This window comes from Humulus lupulus, chromosome X, assembly GCF_963169125.1.
Source record: "Humulus lupulus chromosome X, drHumLupu1.1, whole genome shotgun sequence".
Classification (NCBI taxonomy): domain Eukaryota; kingdom Viridiplantae; phylum Streptophyta; class Magnoliopsida; order Rosales; family Cannabaceae; genus Humulus; species Humulus lupulus.
In genome coordinates, this window is record NC_084802.1 from 127,285,494 (window position 1) to 127,305,501 (window position 20,008).

Consider the following 20,008-nt stretch of genomic DNA (forward strand, 5'->3'; position numbering starts at 1 on the left):
AAAAAGAAACTAAATTATATAATGTTTATTAATTTAAAATTTACCTAATATAGAATGAAATGCAAGACGCATCGCTTTCTTCCATAAGTCCAAAGTGTATTATATCCTCATGTGAGATATATAAGGTATATTGTTCGCCCATAATATTGGTCTCCATAAGAATGTCAATCATGAATCCTGGTTCTACGCACTTAACTGAACACAGAAGTATCTTAAAAAACACGGGAAGTCCAGTGGGAACCTTGAAGATAATCGGCGACTTACTAGCCATACTTGATCCTACCGCTTCTTGAGTAGTGGGAAGCTGTCACTACAAGAAAAAATGTTTTTAATAACACCGAAAATGTGTTATCAAAACATACGATAACACTTTCTAATGTGTTAAGACCGACTATGTTATCGTAGGTCAAGGTACTTTACATAACACTTTATCAGTGTTATACAGATGTGTTATTGTACTGTCAACGATAACACATGTTGACGGTAAGAACTCGTCAACCAAGTTGAGTTGGAAAAATTATCAAGTCAAGATCTCTAATAGAAAAGCTGTAGAAACTTAAACAATCACTCAAGAACAATGATAGAACAATAATGGAGAATTCAGTCTTTCATTCACACTCAAGCCTTTGCTATAGTAAAGTTTCCAACCCCCTTTCAGGTGGTGTTCCAGTTTATTTTATAGTAGGCTCTAATGGCCTTAGGTACATGGTGGTCCAGGAGGCCAAGTGGTACATAAGTACTATGCCAGGGGAGTGGCTTCAGAGGTTGTGGTCGTACATCCAGTACATGAGCAGGTGTCAAGAGGATGTCTCCACTGCTTGTCTGTACCCATGTTTGATGAGTGGTGGCAGGTATAGTGGCGCAGGTAGTAGTGGTGTCGACTCTGACCCTTGGCCGTAGACGTACAGACCATAACTCTTATCCCAGTAGTCCCATTGATACTGGTGTCCGTACTCAATACCAGGTCGTACAAGTATGTCCCACTCGACTCGTACTGGAGCCTCTAAGCATAGGGGTCTCAAGGTGTAAGGAATGGGACCCTTGGTGCATGGCTCTACTCACGTGGCCACTAGGTGACGTAGTTCTCATTCCTTTGCGAGGCCCCCTTGGAAGGCTTATTGATGGCGCGACTCTCTTGGCTGTTCACAAGGCTGAGTGTGCTGCGGATGTGACCCCCATGAGGCCATGGGGAAGGCCACTACGGAGCCTAGATGGCGAGGCCACTCCGTGGGCATGGGCGAGGCCACTCTGTGGGCATGGGCAAGGCCACCACGGGGCCTAGATGGCGAGGCCACCCCGTGGGGATGGGCGAGGCCACCAAGGGGCCTAGATGGTGAGGCCACTCCGTGGGCATGGGCGAGGCCCTCGGACGCGAGGCGGCTGGTGCAAGACATCTTCGCAGCTGGGCCATGACAAGGGGCGTCGCGCACGGTGGTCGAGCGAGGCCAGGGGGCGTCGCGCACGGTGGCCGAGCGATGCCCACGGCGTCGCGCTGGATGGCCGAGCGATGCCCACGGTGTCGTGTTGGACGTCCGAACGAGGCCAGGGCGGCTTCGCGTCTATGTCTTGCAAATGGGGGCTCTATGGAAATGATCCCATAAGGCACGGGTCTAGATCCGTGGCGTGATAGCGTGATGACTTCCCGAGACGATGGTGGCCCGAGGACCTCACATAAACCTCATATTTTGCCTTGGTGGAATTTGGGCGTCCACAATTGTGGCCCCTTAGCTTAGCAGGGCCAAACCTTGTGGCTCATAATGTGTTGTTTCTCATGAGATGATCTCCTGTATTCAACAAGGCCTACAGGCTCGAGCCCAATAGCATGAATAAGTGACCTTTATCCCTATGTTCCAACCAGGGACTAAAGAGTTTTTATTTGGTGGATTTTTGGCATCCACAACACAAATTCTGTGTTATTTTAATATATAGATAAGTGTTTGATTATGTTATTTATAGTCGATTATATAACACTTTGTTTGTGTTATACTACACTTTAGCATAACACTTTTTTTGTGTTATACTACACTTTAGTATAACACTTGTGTTATATTAGCTTAGAGAAACATAATCTTTTTTTACTTACACAAAACTAGGAAAACAAATATGAAAGTTGAAGCCAAATAAGGTAACATAAATAGATTTTTATTAATTACTCAAATGTAATTACAATATTTAGTCTACTAGTCTAGGCTTAAGAAATCATATTACAACATAATTTATGCCCAATTCAGATTCCTTTATCACTAAATACAAAACAAGAAATGTATACAAAAATTAGTGAAATACATTCTTCCATTCTAAAGGCCTCAACTACAAATGTTGTCAAGAATTGCTCCAAAGAAATCACTCTACCCTGTTCGTTCTGTCAAGTTTCCAAAAAGTGAGAGGAGGGGTTTAGGTATCAGCAACTTACTCCCAATACTATAATCAGCTGCTCTTGCTGCCTGCAAAAGCATTAGAGGTGAAACATATAGCACAAACAACAGCTAAACCCGCAACCTGCAAACCCAAAGTTACATTCATTCAGCACAACTTAATAGCTTTCATGAAAAAAAGAACATGGAAAGTGCTCATAAATAGGTTTTCAATTTATATGCCAAAAAACAAACCTTTTGAGCAATCTTATATCTGGATAAAGTTGAAAAGTAAAGCATGTTTAGCATCAGAGATGGAAAAACTCAAAGCAGCTAAAAAAGAAGGTAATATCATATTAAGAATGAATTGGAAAAAAGTACCTTCCAAAGATCTGAAGAAGCTCTTTCAGTTCTGACTTTGCTCATTTTCAGTCATAGTAATTTTTTTCTAGTGGAATTCCGACCTTAAGGTAGCTAACTTCATCTGTATCTCTATTTCCAAAACCAGCTGAGAATGGACTGCAATCGGCAGGAAACAAGGATTTGATTTCCTGAGAAAATTGGAAAACTCTAGTTAATACAAAGAAATCTTTGTAGAGACCATAAAACAGGTTCTACTTCAAAGAAATATATAAAATATGACATAATGGAAAATCATAGGGTGCTGAAAGAGGTGGCTATCTATCTAAATGGAATTTTAACAAATTTGACCATATATTATAAACAAGGTAGCAGACAAAAGTGAAAGAAAAAAAAATGAATAAACTTAAACAGTACACAAATAGCAAACATTCAAACTCAGATTTAGAGCATTGATCTCTTTCATATTTATAGAATACCAATAAAGCAACAACAAATGACATGATAACACCAGTTATATACACATCAAGAAAAATGCTCTCTATGTGCATGTTACAAAAATTCCCATTCTTCTTGGATTTGCAAGGTCAAAATATTACTCAGCTAAAATATTACATTAATAGATGAATGAAGTAAGGGTAGAGACTCTTACCATAAAATGCTCTCCACTTGCAAATGTAAAAGCCAATTAAAATCATCCCACAAGTTAATCCAATCAGAATAGCTATAATTATCACTGCTCTCTTCACCTTAAGATCAGCTCTTTCTTTTCCTAAATAAATTTTTGGAGCAAGAAAAGAAAATATTAATGAATTAAAATAGAAGGAAAGGAATTTGAACTTGATAAGGAACTCAAATTTTCAACCTGTAATCTGTACCAATTGTTTTTCAAGAATGACCTCTCTCTTGTGTCCAACACTACAGTCAGTAAAGAAAAAATAATAATCAGTGGAAATAGATCAATCACAACAATCGGGGACAAAAAATGCATAATATAAAGGTGAATACAGCAAGGTCAATCTCTATTAAATATATCTTCGATTGTATATTTAGGAAGGCACCACTAATCAGTAAATAACTAACTTGGACCATCCCCAGTTTGAAAGAAAGTAGCACCACCACCAGGGAATCCCCCTGCTGCATCAGGGGGTGGTACTTGTCCTTTGAGACCTTCTTCAGCATATTGATCGTATATGGCTCTCTTCTGAGGATCACTTAAAACCTACAACAAAAACCACAGAAAGAATCATATCAACAAAACCAGAAAACTCATAACAGAGCATAAGATACTGAGACAAACATATACCAAGTGTTAGAAACTGTTCTTGAACATAGCTTTTTAACATATGGATACTTATTCAAACCCTCATTTACTTCTGGCCTAATGATTGAGATCACATCTATACACACCACTCTTCTATTAGGATACAATGAAGAAATCTAAAACTTTCTAGAATTTTCCAAGTCATTAACTAGTTTCTACTATTCTCTAAATAATTCTATAATAATCTATATCATAGTCTAATTAATTCTAGGTTTCTCCTAGAACATTCTAGAATACTTTTAACAAAAGAACATCATAATAAGTGAAGCACATTTGCATATGAGAACATCCAAACAATTTTAGAAAGGGGACCAAAAACACATTCGAAGCTTTAGTTTATTTCTTGCAATTAAGGAAAGAAATTTAAACAGCCAAAAAAAGAAAGAAAAAAAGAAAATCCAGGAAAGAATAAAGAAAATGATTAAAAAGGGTGTGAATTATTTGTAAAGCGATAGAATAAAAAAAAATCAGATTGTCTCTCAATAAAACTGTTATCTTTCTCTCTAGTTCTTTGTCATTTCTGTCAATGTCAATGTCTCTCATTTTTTTTCTTTCTTGGTTCTGCATCAGTAAGAAGGTTTAATTCCAATTTCAAATTCAATTAAAATGTTCAAAAACACTGATCTATGGGTCACTCTTCTAAAGTAACATATCAACTAAAAAAACCAAAACTTACCTCAATTATATCACATTTTACACAAAATAAATAAATAAACACATTTATGAAAACAGAGAGAGAATGGGAGACTTAAGCAAAATAAGCTAGAAACAAGTTAAGCTGGTGGGAAAATATCACAAGCTATTTAACTTAAGAGACGATTCATCAAAACTGTCAATCATAAGATTCCATTTTCTAAAGATCATAATTATCAACAATTATGCTAATTGATTTATTAATTAAACCCAATAGCTCATAACCAATGTAGTTTAAAGTAGTTAGAAAAATAAGAATAAAAGTGTGTTTAATTATTAGATATTTAATCTACAAAACTCGGCACTAATATTGGTATTAAAAATAAATAATTACTAGTCACTACTACTAGCATCAATTCGTAGCCTAGATGCTTAATAACTAATAGGCACTGATATTAATATTAAAAGTCAATAAACAACTTAATTAAATTATACCAATCTGAACCAGAAACCCCTCTTGCATATTTTTCTGATTTAAATATTTGGACACCTTTGTCATACCAAGACTTAGTATAATTTGGATCCAATTTCAATTTCCTCTCAAGTTTCAAACTCTAACAATAAGTTAGAAAGGAACAATGCTGCATAAATATACAGTTTAGACATTAGACTCTCACAAAAATAATTTAGCAATCTCAGAAATTTAAAGCTTACCGGTTCTCAAAAATGACAATAAGTTGTGCTTCCTCAACAGTAGTGTCAAACCCTTAACACAAGTCAAAAGTTGGAAAATTTTATTGAAAGAACTGAAACCAACAAGAAAAAATAGCTCAAAAGAGACGTTTATTAAATTTTGATTTATTAAAGTTGAATAAAGATATTTAGTCTTCAAAGTACACGTTTTTAGCTAATTTTCAAGTAGTGGGACAACAGTGAAGCATATAATTGTAAATTTAGATTTCTATTCATTAAGATTTGTCCCTAAAAAAAAATATAAGAGTGTAATCCCCCATTCTCTCTATTCTGTAGACATTATATAACTTGACATGACCATACCAAACTAGCTAAGATTTGCTAGTAGACATTATATAACTTGACATGACCTCCACATAATTTAGATTTCTATTTTAATTTTTTGTTATCAATATGGGGCAGAATGTTCACAGAATCATGCAAACGCATCAGACGGATGAAAAGTTCAGATTTTAAATTTCCCTTTATTGGTTCAGCTCAATATTCAAAATTGTCCCCTGTTTCTATATCTTATACTTTTCCCTGGTAGATTATGTATCTTTTCAAAATGAGTATAGAGCAATTAAACATTCTAGAGAAAATGACTTAGTACTTTGAGTGCCTTGGTACTAATAGAGAGTGTTTATCACATTAAATAGAAAAATAAAAGAGAGGTCTTAGTGAATCAAAGAAGCTTGCAAAAACCAGTGATGATAACTTTATCACCATCTTCTAGGAATTTACGGGTTGCCCCTTTCAATGACAGTGACTTCTGTCCATTCCATGACAACTCTAACAAGCATCCAAAGGACTATGGCTCCTGTTTGGACATACAACATTCAGTAGTTCTATTCATACTAGTCTCAAGGTAAGAGAGCATTCAATAGGAAACTGAACAAGGAGAATAAAATGTTTCAATAAAATAAACAGGACTATTGATGATTAGTTAGAACAGCAAAGTAATAACTTGAAAATCAAGTGAGTACAACAAAAAAATAAAAATAAATAACAAATAAGAATGCACACATTTCACAATTTTAAGAAGTATTTCAGCAAATACATCTTGTGCTCCAAATATCTATTGCAGGAGTGTACTAAAGACAAAAAGTAGAGGTCTTAGACTCTTAGTATTAGAATAAAGTACTAAGCAAGGTATATATATGACAAATTAAAGCAAGGTGAGCTCTTGTGCTAAAATATTTTGTTACCAAGACTAAACAAAGTCTAACACCAAGAGAAAACTCCAATATTAGACATTTACCAAAAAAATATGGCAAATTAGTAATATAATAAATCAAGTGGCAACTTTTTCATTGTATAATCATAAGGAAAAAATGGGACTTTCTTTCATTACCCAAGTGTGTAAGCTCTGGTGAGAACCATCTTTAATATGTCTCTAGTGTTTACTTGTATCACATCATCACCACCGAAAAAGTTTGTAAGATAAAATACAAATAAATTAAGCTAAAACCACTCGCACAATATCAATAGCCAAGAACAAGAAAATTACAACTAATCAACTAACAGAGAATAAAATTTAGTCAACTTAAAACTAACAAATACAACTACTGTTATATATAATAAATATACCTTAACTATCCATTATTATTTGGAGACACATATTAAAAATGAGAGAATAATGAGAAATTGATTCTTATTATTGAAAATGAACCAAGTGATGAGTACAATTGGGTTAGCAAATTAGCTTTATTTATAAGCTGTCTAGCTGATCAGGAGATTCAATCAAGATAAGCTCAAAAACAATTACAGGTCTTAGAACTAGGAAGCCAATTCATTGGAGTACCTGAGCTGCATAATCATAGCCCTTAATCTTTGCAATTACTTGCAATCCAAGTTGAAGTGCCTTCTCTCCACTCACTAGGACTAATGTAGCTGCACCATCACTATTCATGGTAAAAACCAAACCATATTAAGGCAGACAATAATATCTTAACACATTAAATGAAACTAGCTAGGAAAAGAAGAACCAAAGTCCAACAAAGCAATGTAGAGTCACAAGAACCCAACTAAGAACAGAGTCTCATACTAGTGGCAAACTAAGAATAAGCACAAGGGAACATAATCATAACATAAGTCTTACTCTAAACGAAACTATATCAGTACTTTAAAAAAAAAAAAGCTATATCACTCATAAGCATGGGAAGCACTTGCAAGGTCACTTTACAAAATAAATGCTAAATGATAATTTCTTTAATGTGTTAAGATTTAAACTACAAGTATAGAATAAGTAATGGAGAAAAAAAATCTTAATATGTTAAATTAATAATAAGCCCACATGAATATGATGATGATAAAACAAGATATAAGATAACAGTAGTACAAATGCAAATATGTATTGACAAAAAATGATTTGGTGATCTATTTGCCTATGTATAACATATACTTATATAACTCTATAGTTCAACTTTGAAGATGGATTGAGCTTGAAAACTACATATAAATAAAAATAAAACTAATTATCACTTTCATAACTGAAAAGATATATGAAGATCCAAAATGATGAAAAAAAAGACACTTAATATGAATAAAGGGTGATGAGTATTTTTTTTTTTTGGCTTTAATGATACTTTAGTGTTAGCTTAATTTTATTCATAAGCTTTATTCAAAAACACTAATGCAAAAAATAATCAATAAACAGAACACATCTATCTATTTATGAAAACAAGCATCGCAATAAATATGATCAAGTTAAGATCACCAGTTAATAGTGTTGAACATACCATCACAAGAATTGCAGCCCCCTCCTATTCCAAATTCCACAAGCTTCTCATTTGGTTCTGGTAGGGACCAACGAGTCACAATCAAATGCCTTTTTTCTCATTTTTCCATTTCTATTGGCCAGTTATGAAACTTTAAGTAATTTCTCCCTAGGCATACAGCCTTGGTGAAGATTTTATGCCAAGACCAAAGATCTTATAAACTCAAAAAGTTGACTAATCAACAACCAAAGACTTCTTATTCTTCACAAATCAATCACCATCCAAAAGAAAATAAAACTTATGATTAAAAAGGTCCCATCATTCAGTATTCTGATAAAGCAAAGCAACTTTGACACTAACAAATAGTTTAAAAAGATAATGACATAATTTTCTCAGGTAGAATGACAAATGATAAAAAAACAACTAGAACACTACAAATTTGAATCAGCAAACAAAGCACAGAAGTGACAAAAAACAAAGCAGGCAAGCACCTTCGCCTTCAAGTTGTCTAAGAATGTCATAAGGATTCAATAAATAAAAGACTAACACTGTCGTATCAAGTTAAATTCAATGAAGTAATCACAATTACAAACAGGTAAATCTTAAAAAAAAAAAAAAGTTGTCAAAATATATAAAACCAAAAAGAAAAACACAATTAAGCTTGATAAAGTACTATAGTGAAGAAACTCTCAAAGAGATAAACTTGAATAGGCATTTTGTAGACACAACATTCCACTTCATCAAATCAAAGTCAATATATAACGTTAAACATTGCAAAGCCAACAACAAAGTACACCATTGATGTTTGAGACAATAGATTCAACTATATTGTTTAGATCACAAAAATCCAAAAGAACCAACATTGAGCAATTTCCTAAATTATGCCGAAAGGCACCTAACATAGTGACATGGTGTGCTCAAAATGTAATGATATATTATTATGGCCAATTTACCGTTAAGGAAGTATATCATTTGATAAAGCACTAAAAATTAAAAACAAAAACAAATAATCCATTTCTTTTGAACACCTTAAGCAAGATTGGCATGTATCAATGGGGCTAAAACCAGTTTGTCATAAGAGACACATAAATCAGGTTTATACTTTAATTACTACATCATATAAGGTACCTGGAAACATCAAATGGGATAGCTCACTTCAATATTGACCATTCTATATGCTGCCACTTCTGTTTGAGACATAAACAAACAAGCACATCAGTTTGATCAAATAAAAAAGAACAAAGTTGAAAAATTTGTAGCAGCAAGCTTGTACACCACAGACCCCATGGCTCTTGTAATTTTCCAAACTAAAAAGCATACTTTCTGTCTTAATTATAGAATGAATCATGGACAATAATCAACAGCTAGGTCAATCATCCTTGTAAAGTATCAGTACTAACAAACAAAACAACAAAAAGGGAGCTCATAATCAATAATTAGACTATAAAATTGTTGTAAAATAAATAATTATACAGTAAAGTTAATGAAAAATCCAAAAGCTCACACAAACACAAAAATGAACACAGCCCAAATCTAAAGGACTATTATTAATTAAAACTGCCATATTCAAATAATTTAAAATATGAACCTAAACTTGTATCAAAGTAAGAACAAAATAAGTGAGGAAAGAAAGGTGCGAATAGAGAACAGAGAGTATGGAATCACCTTGCTAATTTATTTATATATACACAAAAATTAGAATAAAGAAGAACATGACAAAAGCAAGTAAAATTACTTGTTCACATTTGAGGATGAATTGAAAGAATTAAAAAGTAGTTGGATGTAACCTGTACCTATGTACTGTTTTGAATTCTTTAACAAGTCTATTAAAGGATGAACTTACTATACATTAATTAAAGAAAGTCTTCATGGGAATGAGTTATACAACTTTTTCTTTAATAAAAAAGATGAAAATTTTAAGGACTAACCTCGTGGCCATTGCTGCCTGAATCTCTTCTAACATGTCTTTTAAGATTCTTTCCAAATCTTCTAACAGATCTAGCTCTTAGCATATCATTTCAAACAACCATCACTTTTATGACCAAGGATTCCTTTTTATAAAATTAAAAAAATATAATTTCAAACACAGTTCCTAAATCCCAAGACCCTTCTTCCACTAAAAAAAGCAATTAACTTTCAGCCTCATTACCTACTAATTTAGGATTTAGTGAAAAGATAAAAAAGTCGGATAAAGCAGGAAGTCACTTTGAGCAAGTGCATCCTGAACCTGCAGGTACAACAACATTCTAAATACTATTCCCTGGTGTCTAAATAGCTAGCAAATAGAGTGGAAATTTAATTAAACTTAAGTTAACCAAGTTGTGAAATTCCCAGTTTTTATAATAGTATAATTCATGTCCTAAATGACGGTAATAGTAGCCAGGTACCCAGGCAACAAGAGACATTTTATTGAAAAAAATTGAATGGCATCAAGCTTAAGCAGCTCAATAAGCAATGCATAATAGTAAACCTGTCATTGGATTTGGAGGTTAAAAGATAGAAAAAAGACATGTATTTAAACAAAATAATGTGAATAGGAAATGAATTATACGGTGTGGATGATATCAAAAGCATGAGAATTTTGAACAAGGACACTAGCAATCTACCATAGATTTCCCGCTGAATCAAGTAAAGAATACCTACACCAGAAAATATAAGGGGATAATAACTATGCCACATTCTTACAATTGGAATGGTTCTAAATTATTAATAGAAAATGTCACATACATCAAAGATGACCGTTGAAGAAAAATTGTAGCATTTTACAGCAAACCATCCTATCTAAGGTTCGTACAGATATAGAGGGTAGCACCTATCTATTAATCATATTTATAACAAATTGTTGTTCAACTAACCCAATTTTTTTTCTTAGAATAATTATTATTATTGCCCTAGACAGAAAGAGCTTCTAAACACAAACTATAATCACCTGGTAAAGATCAACATAGGTAATCTTTGGATGTTTGGACTTCACTTCCTCTGTTATCAAAACACAACCAGGAAAGAAAAGTTAGGGGGAAAATTTTGGTGCTTTGATATCCATCATGTTGTCCAATGTTTTAAAATTATCAATTGTTAATTAGTATTGTCAAAACATCAGAAATCTAGATTAGTTTCAGTTAGATATCCCAGTTGCACAAGATTCTAAGTGTTCATAATAACAAGGTTACTGTAACAAATTAAATAGCATAATTTACATCTGAAAAAGATTAGATAGAATTGGAAAAGCTCACCACATAAGTGAAACTCTTTATTCCATTTTCCCATCTTGTATGCCTTTAAAAAGAATAATAAATATAAAATCAACAGTGTTATAAATTACACGGATAAAGTGCAAGTATAAAACCATTAGATTATCTCTATGGTTAGAATAAGAAACAGATTTTCTGTAGTACTGTATAGCGTAGTGCTCTTTAAGCTTCTAGGACTTGTTAAACAGTCATATGTGGCACATAATAGGTGGCAAACTATAAATCTTGCCTTTGGGAGGATACCCCAAAAAAGATGTTTTACCTCACTGCACATTTGAATGTAGTAAAAAAGACGAATTCGGATTTTGAAAGTAATCCCTTCCTTCCTTTGATGTTCTGGTTCCCAACCCCTGGAAAACATAATAAAGAAAGATGAGTTCATGAAAAACTAGAAAATTTTGATGCTTCATAAAATCCCATAATTCTAGTAGGTGTCTTACTTATAAGTTGAATAACACAAACCTTATAGTACTTTATGGTCCACCCACTTGCATTTCCCCTCAAACTTTCCTTCCAGGCCTCATACTCGGGCATGGTATAAAATGCTAATTCGGTTCCACTTTTGTTAGTTGCCTGTAAAAACCAATGGAAGATAAATTAGAAATGAGTATTCTCCATAATTGAACTCCAACACAAAAACTTAACGAACGAAGACACCAACCTTCACAATAGGAGTAATAAACTCCACCAAGAAGGATGGAATTCTCAAAAGTGATGGCCAGAAAGAATGAATGAAATTAATCAACAGACCCTTGATATGTGAACCATCGTGATCCTGTACGAACATAAAAAGATCAGCAAAAAAGTATTGCACTGTTTCTATTAAACAATCGAATGAAAAGGCATCAAATGGAAGCTCACATTGCAGACCTTCAACAGCCTCTGGAACAGGTAACCAATGTCTACTTGTTAAATCATTCATTTCATTTTCTTGTTCCTCAAAAGGACTTGTTGCTCCATTGATCTGAAAACCATGACAGCATATAAATGAGTTCCAAATTGTACAGCCAGGAAAAAAGAAAGGGGGAAACATACAGATCCTAGAGACATTTGGATTCTTATTTTGGATCTGATAATCAAACACTCCATTTTCGAAACATGAGAATCTCAGGCAACCTAAGAAGAAGAAGAAGAAGATGTACCTGTAACTAAACCAGAAATGAAGAAACCCTAAAGACCGAGTCGAATCGGTCTTCAAGCTCGGACGAAGAAAGCGATATCTCTTTCAAAACGAGCTCCTTTCCTTTCCATTCTTTAATGAAAAAAAGAAAAGAAAAAAGGGAACGAAATGAGAAAGAAGATGTTTTGAAAAGGGAAATATTGAATTGAGAAGAAAAAAAAAGGCTCGGGATTCTAATTCTATTAGAGAAGAGTGAAGGAGAGAGGTCTGGTGGGAGAAAGAGATCCGAGAGAGAGAGAGAGAATGATTGAAGGAAAAGAATTGGGTCTCACGGTCTCACAAATTTTCAGGTCTCCCAAATGAAAAAAAAATGCAAAGTGGCGGGATAGTGAATTATTACCGCCTTTTTTCATAAAGTGGCCCAATATAGTACTCTAGTATAACACTTTTTGATTAGTATTATATTCATGTGTTATGGAAATGGGTATTTGGTGTCGTGTGTTGTGGAGGATGTTTTGGGTCTTGTGTTGTCAGACAAGCTGGTGAAATCAACTTTCTCATTAGTCACTTGGGTTCCTTCACAATAAACATAGAAAGGTTAGATAAAAATCACAAAATACATTCAATTTTCTATCAAAGGTTTTGTTACCTGTTAATGATCATAAGTAATGATCAGATGCGATGGCCAAGCAACATAACTATTGATCGCATGAACCACAAGAGTTATCTCATCCCCAAATGAAATAGGTAGTTTCGCACTCCCATCTAGACATTTATCAACAACCACATGATAGTTACCAGATGCTAAACTTTTCTCATGTACATTGCCTTTGGTAGCCACCACTCATCCAAGAGCAACAACATCACCGCCTTGCCCCATGTATAATTTGCTCTTAACATCTTTCTACAATGATGTTATAGTTAGTATAAGTTAAATAATCATATCTTAAACAATATAAGAGAATTTACCTTCAGCGGCTTAGGATGAATAGAAGGTGAAGGTGTAGGTGTCTCATACAAAGTACTAGTGTCAATCGATGCCTCAACTTCTGGAGTAGTGTCCATCAGTGCCTCAACTTTTGGAGTAGTATCCATCGGTGCCTCAACTTCTGGAGCAGTGTCAATTGGTTCCTTAACTTCTATTGTATTGACTCTAGAATGGATACCAAAGCTAGACTGACTACCAAAGTTAGCTTGCATATGTGCCATCTTGGTTGCTTGGACATGAACGATTCTTTCAACTTTTCAATCTCCTCCCTATGTCGTATGTTAGATTGTCGTTTGAACTCAATTTGTCTTTTCTACAAGCCTCTTAGACCCCCCCCCCCCCCAACAGGCTTATGAAAGTAGTCTCTTTGTATGACACCTCGACTCTGGCCTCGAACTCGACCGGGGTGCTCAGCAATACCTAAAACTTTTGTTAGGATGTCATTTGTTCCGATGAGCTTGTATTTCAATATTCAGAATTGGCAACCTAACAAGCTCTTTGTATTTTAAATCAGCTTGTTTGTTTGCAGAAGTTTTGAAACTCCACTTGGGATTCTTTGGATGATCAACCCCAGTATGTTTCACTATTTCAATTCTAGCAACAATAATAATAATAATATCTATGAGTAACACTGAATACATATACAGTACATGGAGGATTGTCATATACATGCATGTATACATATAGATATAAACTAACAACATGTCTTAAGAAGAAGTAATCAACTTTTTAACTGATTCTTTTCTTCGTAAAAGGACTTTAATGATGACTTAGTTTTATTTAACTTCATTATATTTTTGTGCTATAATTGGTTAGTCTTACTTTGGATTTCTATAACTCTAACTATATAATATTACCTTGATAATGAATAAAAATAATAAATAAAGAAAACCCAACAAAAATGTGTTTAAATAATATAAAAAAGAGTTCCGAGTACCAAAGTGAGGAAGACAAAGAGAATAATATTGGAGTATGGGGCTTTAACTTTCTTCAAGAACATCTTTGCACACCAATTATTTAAAAATGATCATTTAGTATGAAAATAATGATGATTAGATTAAAAAAGTAGAATACACTAAAATAATGATGCAAAAAAATACTTAATAAGAAGTAAATGTAACACACCTTCCTTTGGTTATATTCTGAATCAGAACTTCTAATATTACTAATTAATTTATATGGTCTATTTAATTATGTTTACCGCATCTATCGAAAAGTACATTCCCATTTGAAAATTAACAAATACGTACCTTAAACAAAATATTCAACGCAGAACAAGAACAAGTTTTTCACTTAAATTATATCTATAATATAACTCATTTATATATAAATACAAATATGTATATATAATAACTCCAAAAAAAAAAAGGCTTTAAGCTTCTATAAAGGAACCTACATTTAATACTATACAATATTTTTAAGTCTAAGTGGAGAATACTAAGAATATCTATCTTTAATTGGTACTTTATGGTATAAAAGGGAAAGACTAACTATTTTATCATTTAAGATGAATAAACTTATAGCTTGATTCAAACCCCATGTGTCAAAAGCATATTTACCTCTATATTCTTACAAAAAAAAAAAGATGTAACAAATTAGCTAGTATGGCAAAACAAAAAAAAGGAAAGGTGGTCCTTTCAATCGAGGAAAGTTTGCCTATACTTAATAAAACAAGATAAACTTTCGAAAGAGCTATTGTTAGACCAAAAGTTATGACAATAAATTCTTCTTATATTTAAATCATTCAAGTATTGAACAAAATTATAAAAACTTATAAAAGACACTCGCAAAAAAAATACTCCAAGCGGATCAAATTAGTCAAAATTCTCTAAAAAAATATATATTTACAAAAATGTTGTAGCTTAAGTTGTAAGTATGGATCAAAAAGCAAGGTTCCTTAAATGATCTCATTGTAATCTACATTAGATGTTTCAGACCCAACTTATAGAATCTAATGTTATAACTAACTTTAGGTTGATTATTCGTTGGTTCTACATCTGCCACACTTCTATAGAAAGATAATAAGTAGACTATAAACTTCACATTTAATCAAATGGTGCCTTTTGCCTACTAAATGCTTTGAAAGAGAATATGCTTCTATTCCAGTGAAATATGCATCTATTATATTTGAAATATAAAGTTGTGCCATTTTTGTATGTTTTCTCAGGTAGAATTTATCTTCCACAAATGCCCCTTTCCTTCAGTTGACTAATAACATATGTTAAATAAGAAATGAACCTTCGAACCCAAATTCAAAAAATCATATAAGCTAACAGCCAACATTCTCTTCTATAATGGCTAATGTGATAATTACCAAACACCTTAATTACATAAATTATACTACTAAAATGAATATTTTATAAACCCTTCTATTCTCAAAAATGAATCTTATTCACAAAATTGAATCACGATAATGGAACATCCCATTCAAAGAAACACATATTCAATCAAATCTTTAGTATTTAAACCAAAAAACTCAGTGCAGAGAAAGAAAGAAAAAAAAGAAAATATCCAAAGTCTTGTGGCTATCACTGTGAAGAAGATAGAGAAGCAGGAACATGGCAGTGAGAAGAGCTTTACCCCGGAGATGGGTGGAGGGCAGCGATCGAACGGTCGGAGTGAGAGTTAGGCACGAAGACGCCGGAGCTTTAGGCCGGAGATGGGCTGGACCATGAGCAGATTAGGGCTTGCCTGTATCCGAGGAAGGAGCCGTCGTCGCCGCCGTCACCTGGGTTGTCGCCGTTCTCCCTAGTTGTCATAGATTGCTGGATTGTAGTTGTCGCCGGTAGCTGTTATAGCAGAGGGTGGTGCTATCGACTTATGTAGAAGAGAAATGGTAAAAGACTTTACCCCTAATTCCCTAATTCTATTTTGAAGATACTGGGTCATTATTTTTTTATTTAATTTCTTTTTATATATTATATTTTATTAGTTTAAAGACATTATTGTTATAATTTAGAAGTAACGCACGTTAATAAAATAGTATATATAACTAATAGAAGTATGACATTTTTTTTATTAATTTTTATCTTAAAAGTATTATTAATATAATATTTTTGTTATTATTTTTATCTTAGAAGTATTATTAATATAATATTATTAAATAATTTAACAACTAATATTAAATAACTCTTTTAAATTTAAATTTGAATTATTAATTATTATTTCTTTTTTATAAATATATTTGCATAATATATTAAGTATATTTATTAATTCATATTAAAATATATACAAATTTAATTAATGTAAAAAAAAATTTGGGTTGCATTGAGACAACGTTTCTATTAGAACTGTCTTCTCGTGTTAAAGGTAGATACGTGACAACAGTCTCTATAGAACAGTCATCTAATGTAATCTTCGATTTGAATGGCACGACAGTTCTAGAGAGTCTGTCGTCTCATCTCTACTTTTAACATGAGACGACTATTCTACTAAAAACGTCGTCTCATGTGCATCATCTAAGTACAATTTTTTAGCAGTGACTTATCATTGGTTGTCTTTTGTTTTCACCTCTGGGATCTCTACTTTAATGGGCAGAGGAGGCTTCAAAAAAATACAGGTAAAAAGACAAAATCTTTCGTATTGTGGAGGAGTTCTACGTCCCTTTTAACATAAGAGATGTAGCAACTATGGAGCACAATAAATTTATACTCTGGAAAGGTACATCTAATCTACTATTGCCTTTCTTCTTTAAAATCTAGACACTGTGTTTTCTCTTCTAGGTTTTATTCAAATATATTTATATATATTATGGATGTGTTTAAATGAATTATGTACCAAATGTTTTTTTTGTCATTGTGCCTACAGTTGGGTGAGTAAAAGCAGAATATATAAAAGCTAATCTCTTTCAAAGATATGACCAAAAAAACATAGTCCTCTAATGAGTGTTCACTTGCTGACTTGAAGGAAGAGAGTTCCAGAGATATAAATAAGAATATTGAGAAAACTTCTAATGTGAATGAGGAAAAGAGTAGCAAGGAAGAGTCTAAACTCAGTGTGCATTCGAAAGAAGATGGTGTTGATTTTGACTTGAGCTGTGATATTGAAGATGATGATGACGTATAAACATATAAGGCAGTCATTTATACTGAAACCAATAAAATCTCACGTCTGAAACACATAAATACAGATTGGTAGACTTTTGGGTTTGTACTTTGTTTTTTGTTTGTATAGGGCCAAAAATTGATATCAAATTTACGGGGTGGTCTATTCTTTTTTAATCATTTATAATATTACATGGCTAGTGTTAGGAAATAGGCTAATCCAGTAATTAGGAGTTAATTGCTCTAACTAATCTCTGTGTATTGTTGTCATTGTACCGTTGGAATTGTGGTCCCCTATGTGTAACAAATTGTACTATTGTCAGTAGGTGGTTAGAATATTCCATTGTATTTGCTGTAATATTGTTTTTCCCTGTAAAGAAAACATGCTCTCCTGATTGTACTACAATTCAGTATATAATAGAAATAACCAGCCTCATTTGTGCTGTGCTGAGCAAATTACAAACACACAAACACGTTTCCTTCTATTTCCTATTTTGGTATCAGAGCACCAGGGTATCCATGGCTGACAATCCTCAGACTCCTGCTCAGAGTGTTGGAGACTCATCTACCAACAATGCTGTCAGTATGCAGCAGCAACAGACCGGCCCCAGTCAGGTCACACAAGCTCAGCAATCGAGTGTTTATCCTCCACAAGTGGGGAGTACCCTAACTCAGCCTTTTGCACTTAAGCTCGACAGGAATAATTATTCCTTGTGGAAAACTATGGTTTCAGCCATAGTTCGTGGCCATCGATTAGATGGGTATATCAATGGTACCAAGACCAGACCAGACGAATTTCTTCCAAGTCTCAGTGAAACAGGGGAGCAAAGCATGGCTGTGAATCCGGCATTTGAAGCATGGATTGTGCATGATCAACTACTTCTTGGCTGGCTCTACGGATCGATGTCTGAAAGTATTGCTACAGAAGTGATGGGGTGTGACTCTTCTGCAGCGTTATGGCGTGCGTTGGAGACTTTGTTTGGATCTCACTCCAAAGCTAAAATGGATGAGTACAGAACTAAAATCCAGACTACTCGGAAAGGAAGCATGAATATGGCAGATTATCTAAGGCAGAAACGTCAATGGGCAGATGTTCTTACCCTTGCGGGTGACCCGTATCCTGAAAAACTGCTTGTGTCTAATGTTCTTTCAGGTTTAGACATGGAATATTTACCTATTGTTCTTCAGGTTGAAGCTCGTAGCTCAACATCTTGGCAGGAGTTGCAAGATATATTGCTCAGTTTCGACAGCAAAGTTGAGCAGCTCAGTGCGATTTCTGGATCTCACAAACTACCCCCAATGGAGCCACAAAATCTTCCTGCAACTCGACCTAATACCTTCCAAGGAGGCCGAGGTTCTCGTGGAGCTTCTGGAAGTTACAGAGGTGGTAATGGAGGTCGAGGTCGGAGCCGTGGTGGTCGGAGCAACACTAATCAGAAGCCAACATGCCAGGTATGTGGCCGTTATGGTCACTCTGCAGCTATTTGCTACAATAGGTATGATGAGCAGTTTATGGGAGCACCCCCGTCCAGTAATGGGTTCAGCAGTTTCAACAAAAATGCTCAAGGAGCTGCTGCTTTTGTGGCTACACCAGAGATGGTGGAGGATACTGCGTGGTATGCTGATAGTGGTGCTACAAACCACGTTACTTCTGATGCTGGGAATATGACTCAAAAGGCAGAATATCATGGTAAGGAACAACTGACTGTTGGAAATGGAAATAAAATTCAAATTCAGCATGTTGGCACTAGTAATCTGAACACTTATAATAACAGTAAGTTGTTTCTTAGAAATGTTTTGCATGCTCCTCATATTGCTAAGAATTTGGTCAGTATTTCCAAGCTAACACAAGACAATAATGTATCTGTTGAATTTTTCCCAACTTCTTGTGTTGTGAAGGACATGGAAACAAGGAGGGCTCTACTTCAGGGGACGCTTAATGAAGGATTATACCAGCTGGGAAGTTGCAAGACCAAGTTTCAGAAACACCCAGCCTCATCGTTGTCCGCTGAAACAAGTTTATTTTCTGGTTTAGTGTCAAAATCAAAAGAAGGCCAGTTTGTTGCTAAGCCTTTTTCTTTTTCAATTAAGGATAAGTGGCATAGGAGACTAGGCCACCCATCCAATAGGGTATTACAACTTGTGTTGAATCGGATTAATGTAAAATCTTTGGTTAATGAAAAAGAATCTTTTTGTGAAGCATGTCAATATGGAAAGGCTCATGCTTTGCCTTATTCCTTGAGTAACAATAGAGCTTCTCACCCTCTTGATCTTATTCACACCGATTTGTGGGGTCCTGCCCCTGTTTTATCAAACACAAATTTCAGGTTTTATATCCATTTTGTAGACGATTATAACAGATTCACTTGGATCTATCCCTTGAAATCCAAAGCTGATGCAAACGCTGCATTTATTCAGTTCAAAGTTTTTGTGGAAAATCAATTTGATCGAAAAATTAAGGCTCTTAGAACTGACTGGGGGGG

At 34.2% G+C, this 20,008-nt stretch overlaps 1 protein-coding gene across 34 annotated transcripts; it reads right to left on the reverse strand.

The window, feature by feature from the left end:
• Positions 1 to 2,126: 2,126 nt before the first annotated feature.
• Positions 2,127 to 16,355, reverse strand: LOC133805042 (uncharacterized). 34 transcript variants are annotated; one of them, XR_009878795.1, is made up of 21 exons: positions 16,063 to 16,355; positions 13,464 to 14,076; positions 13,144 to 13,398; positions 12,895 to 13,070; positions 12,517 to 12,626; positions 12,236 to 12,338; positions 12,036 to 12,149; positions 11,837 to 11,947; positions 11,637 to 11,724; positions 11,357 to 11,399; positions 11,053 to 11,102; positions 10,052 to 10,121; positions 9,252 to 9,310; positions 8,145 to 8,384; positions 7,208 to 7,307; positions 5,386 to 6,223; positions 3,798 to 3,936; positions 3,580 to 3,632; positions 3,367 to 3,486; positions 2,736 to 2,905; positions 2,127 to 2,499 (listed from the first exon to the last, which is right to left on the reverse strand). XR_009878795.1 is itself a non-coding variant. In XM_062243147.1 (6 exons), exons 1-4 carry the CDS (start codon positions 7,313 to 7,315, stop codon positions 3,471 to 3,473), a joined length of 303 nt encoding a protein of 100 aa, XP_062099131.1. In that variant the 5' UTR covers positions 7,316 to 8,134; the 3' UTR covers positions 2,127 to 2,499; positions 2,736 to 2,905; positions 3,367 to 3,470. The 34 variants fall into 34 exon arrangements, 2 of the variants coding, with proteins under 2 accessions (XP_062099131.1, XP_062099130.1); XR_009878794.1 differs by having other exon boundaries at positions 10,052 to 10,127; XR_009878788.1 differs by adding an exon at positions 10,273 to 10,350 and having other exon boundaries at positions 9,252 to 10,174.
• Between the last annotated feature and the right edge of the window lie 3,653 nt (positions 16,356 to 20,008).

What these genes read in the sequence shown, in the direction of transcription:
- LOC133805042 (XM_062243146.1), bottom strand. Translation starts at nt 7,315, where the DNA reads ATGAATAGTGATGGTGCAGCTACATTAGTCCTAGTGAGTGGAGAGAAG. An exon ending in GCTATGATTATGCAGCTCAG is followed by an intron (nt 3,937 to 7,207) that starts GTACTCCAATGA and finishes TTTTTGTTGTAG; the next exon opens with GTTTTAAGTGATCCTCAGAA. An exon ending in ACAATTGGTACAGATTACAG is followed by an intron (nt 3,487 to 3,579) that starts GTTGAAAATTTG and finishes AAATTTATTTAG; the next exon opens with GAAAAGAAAGAGCTGATCTT.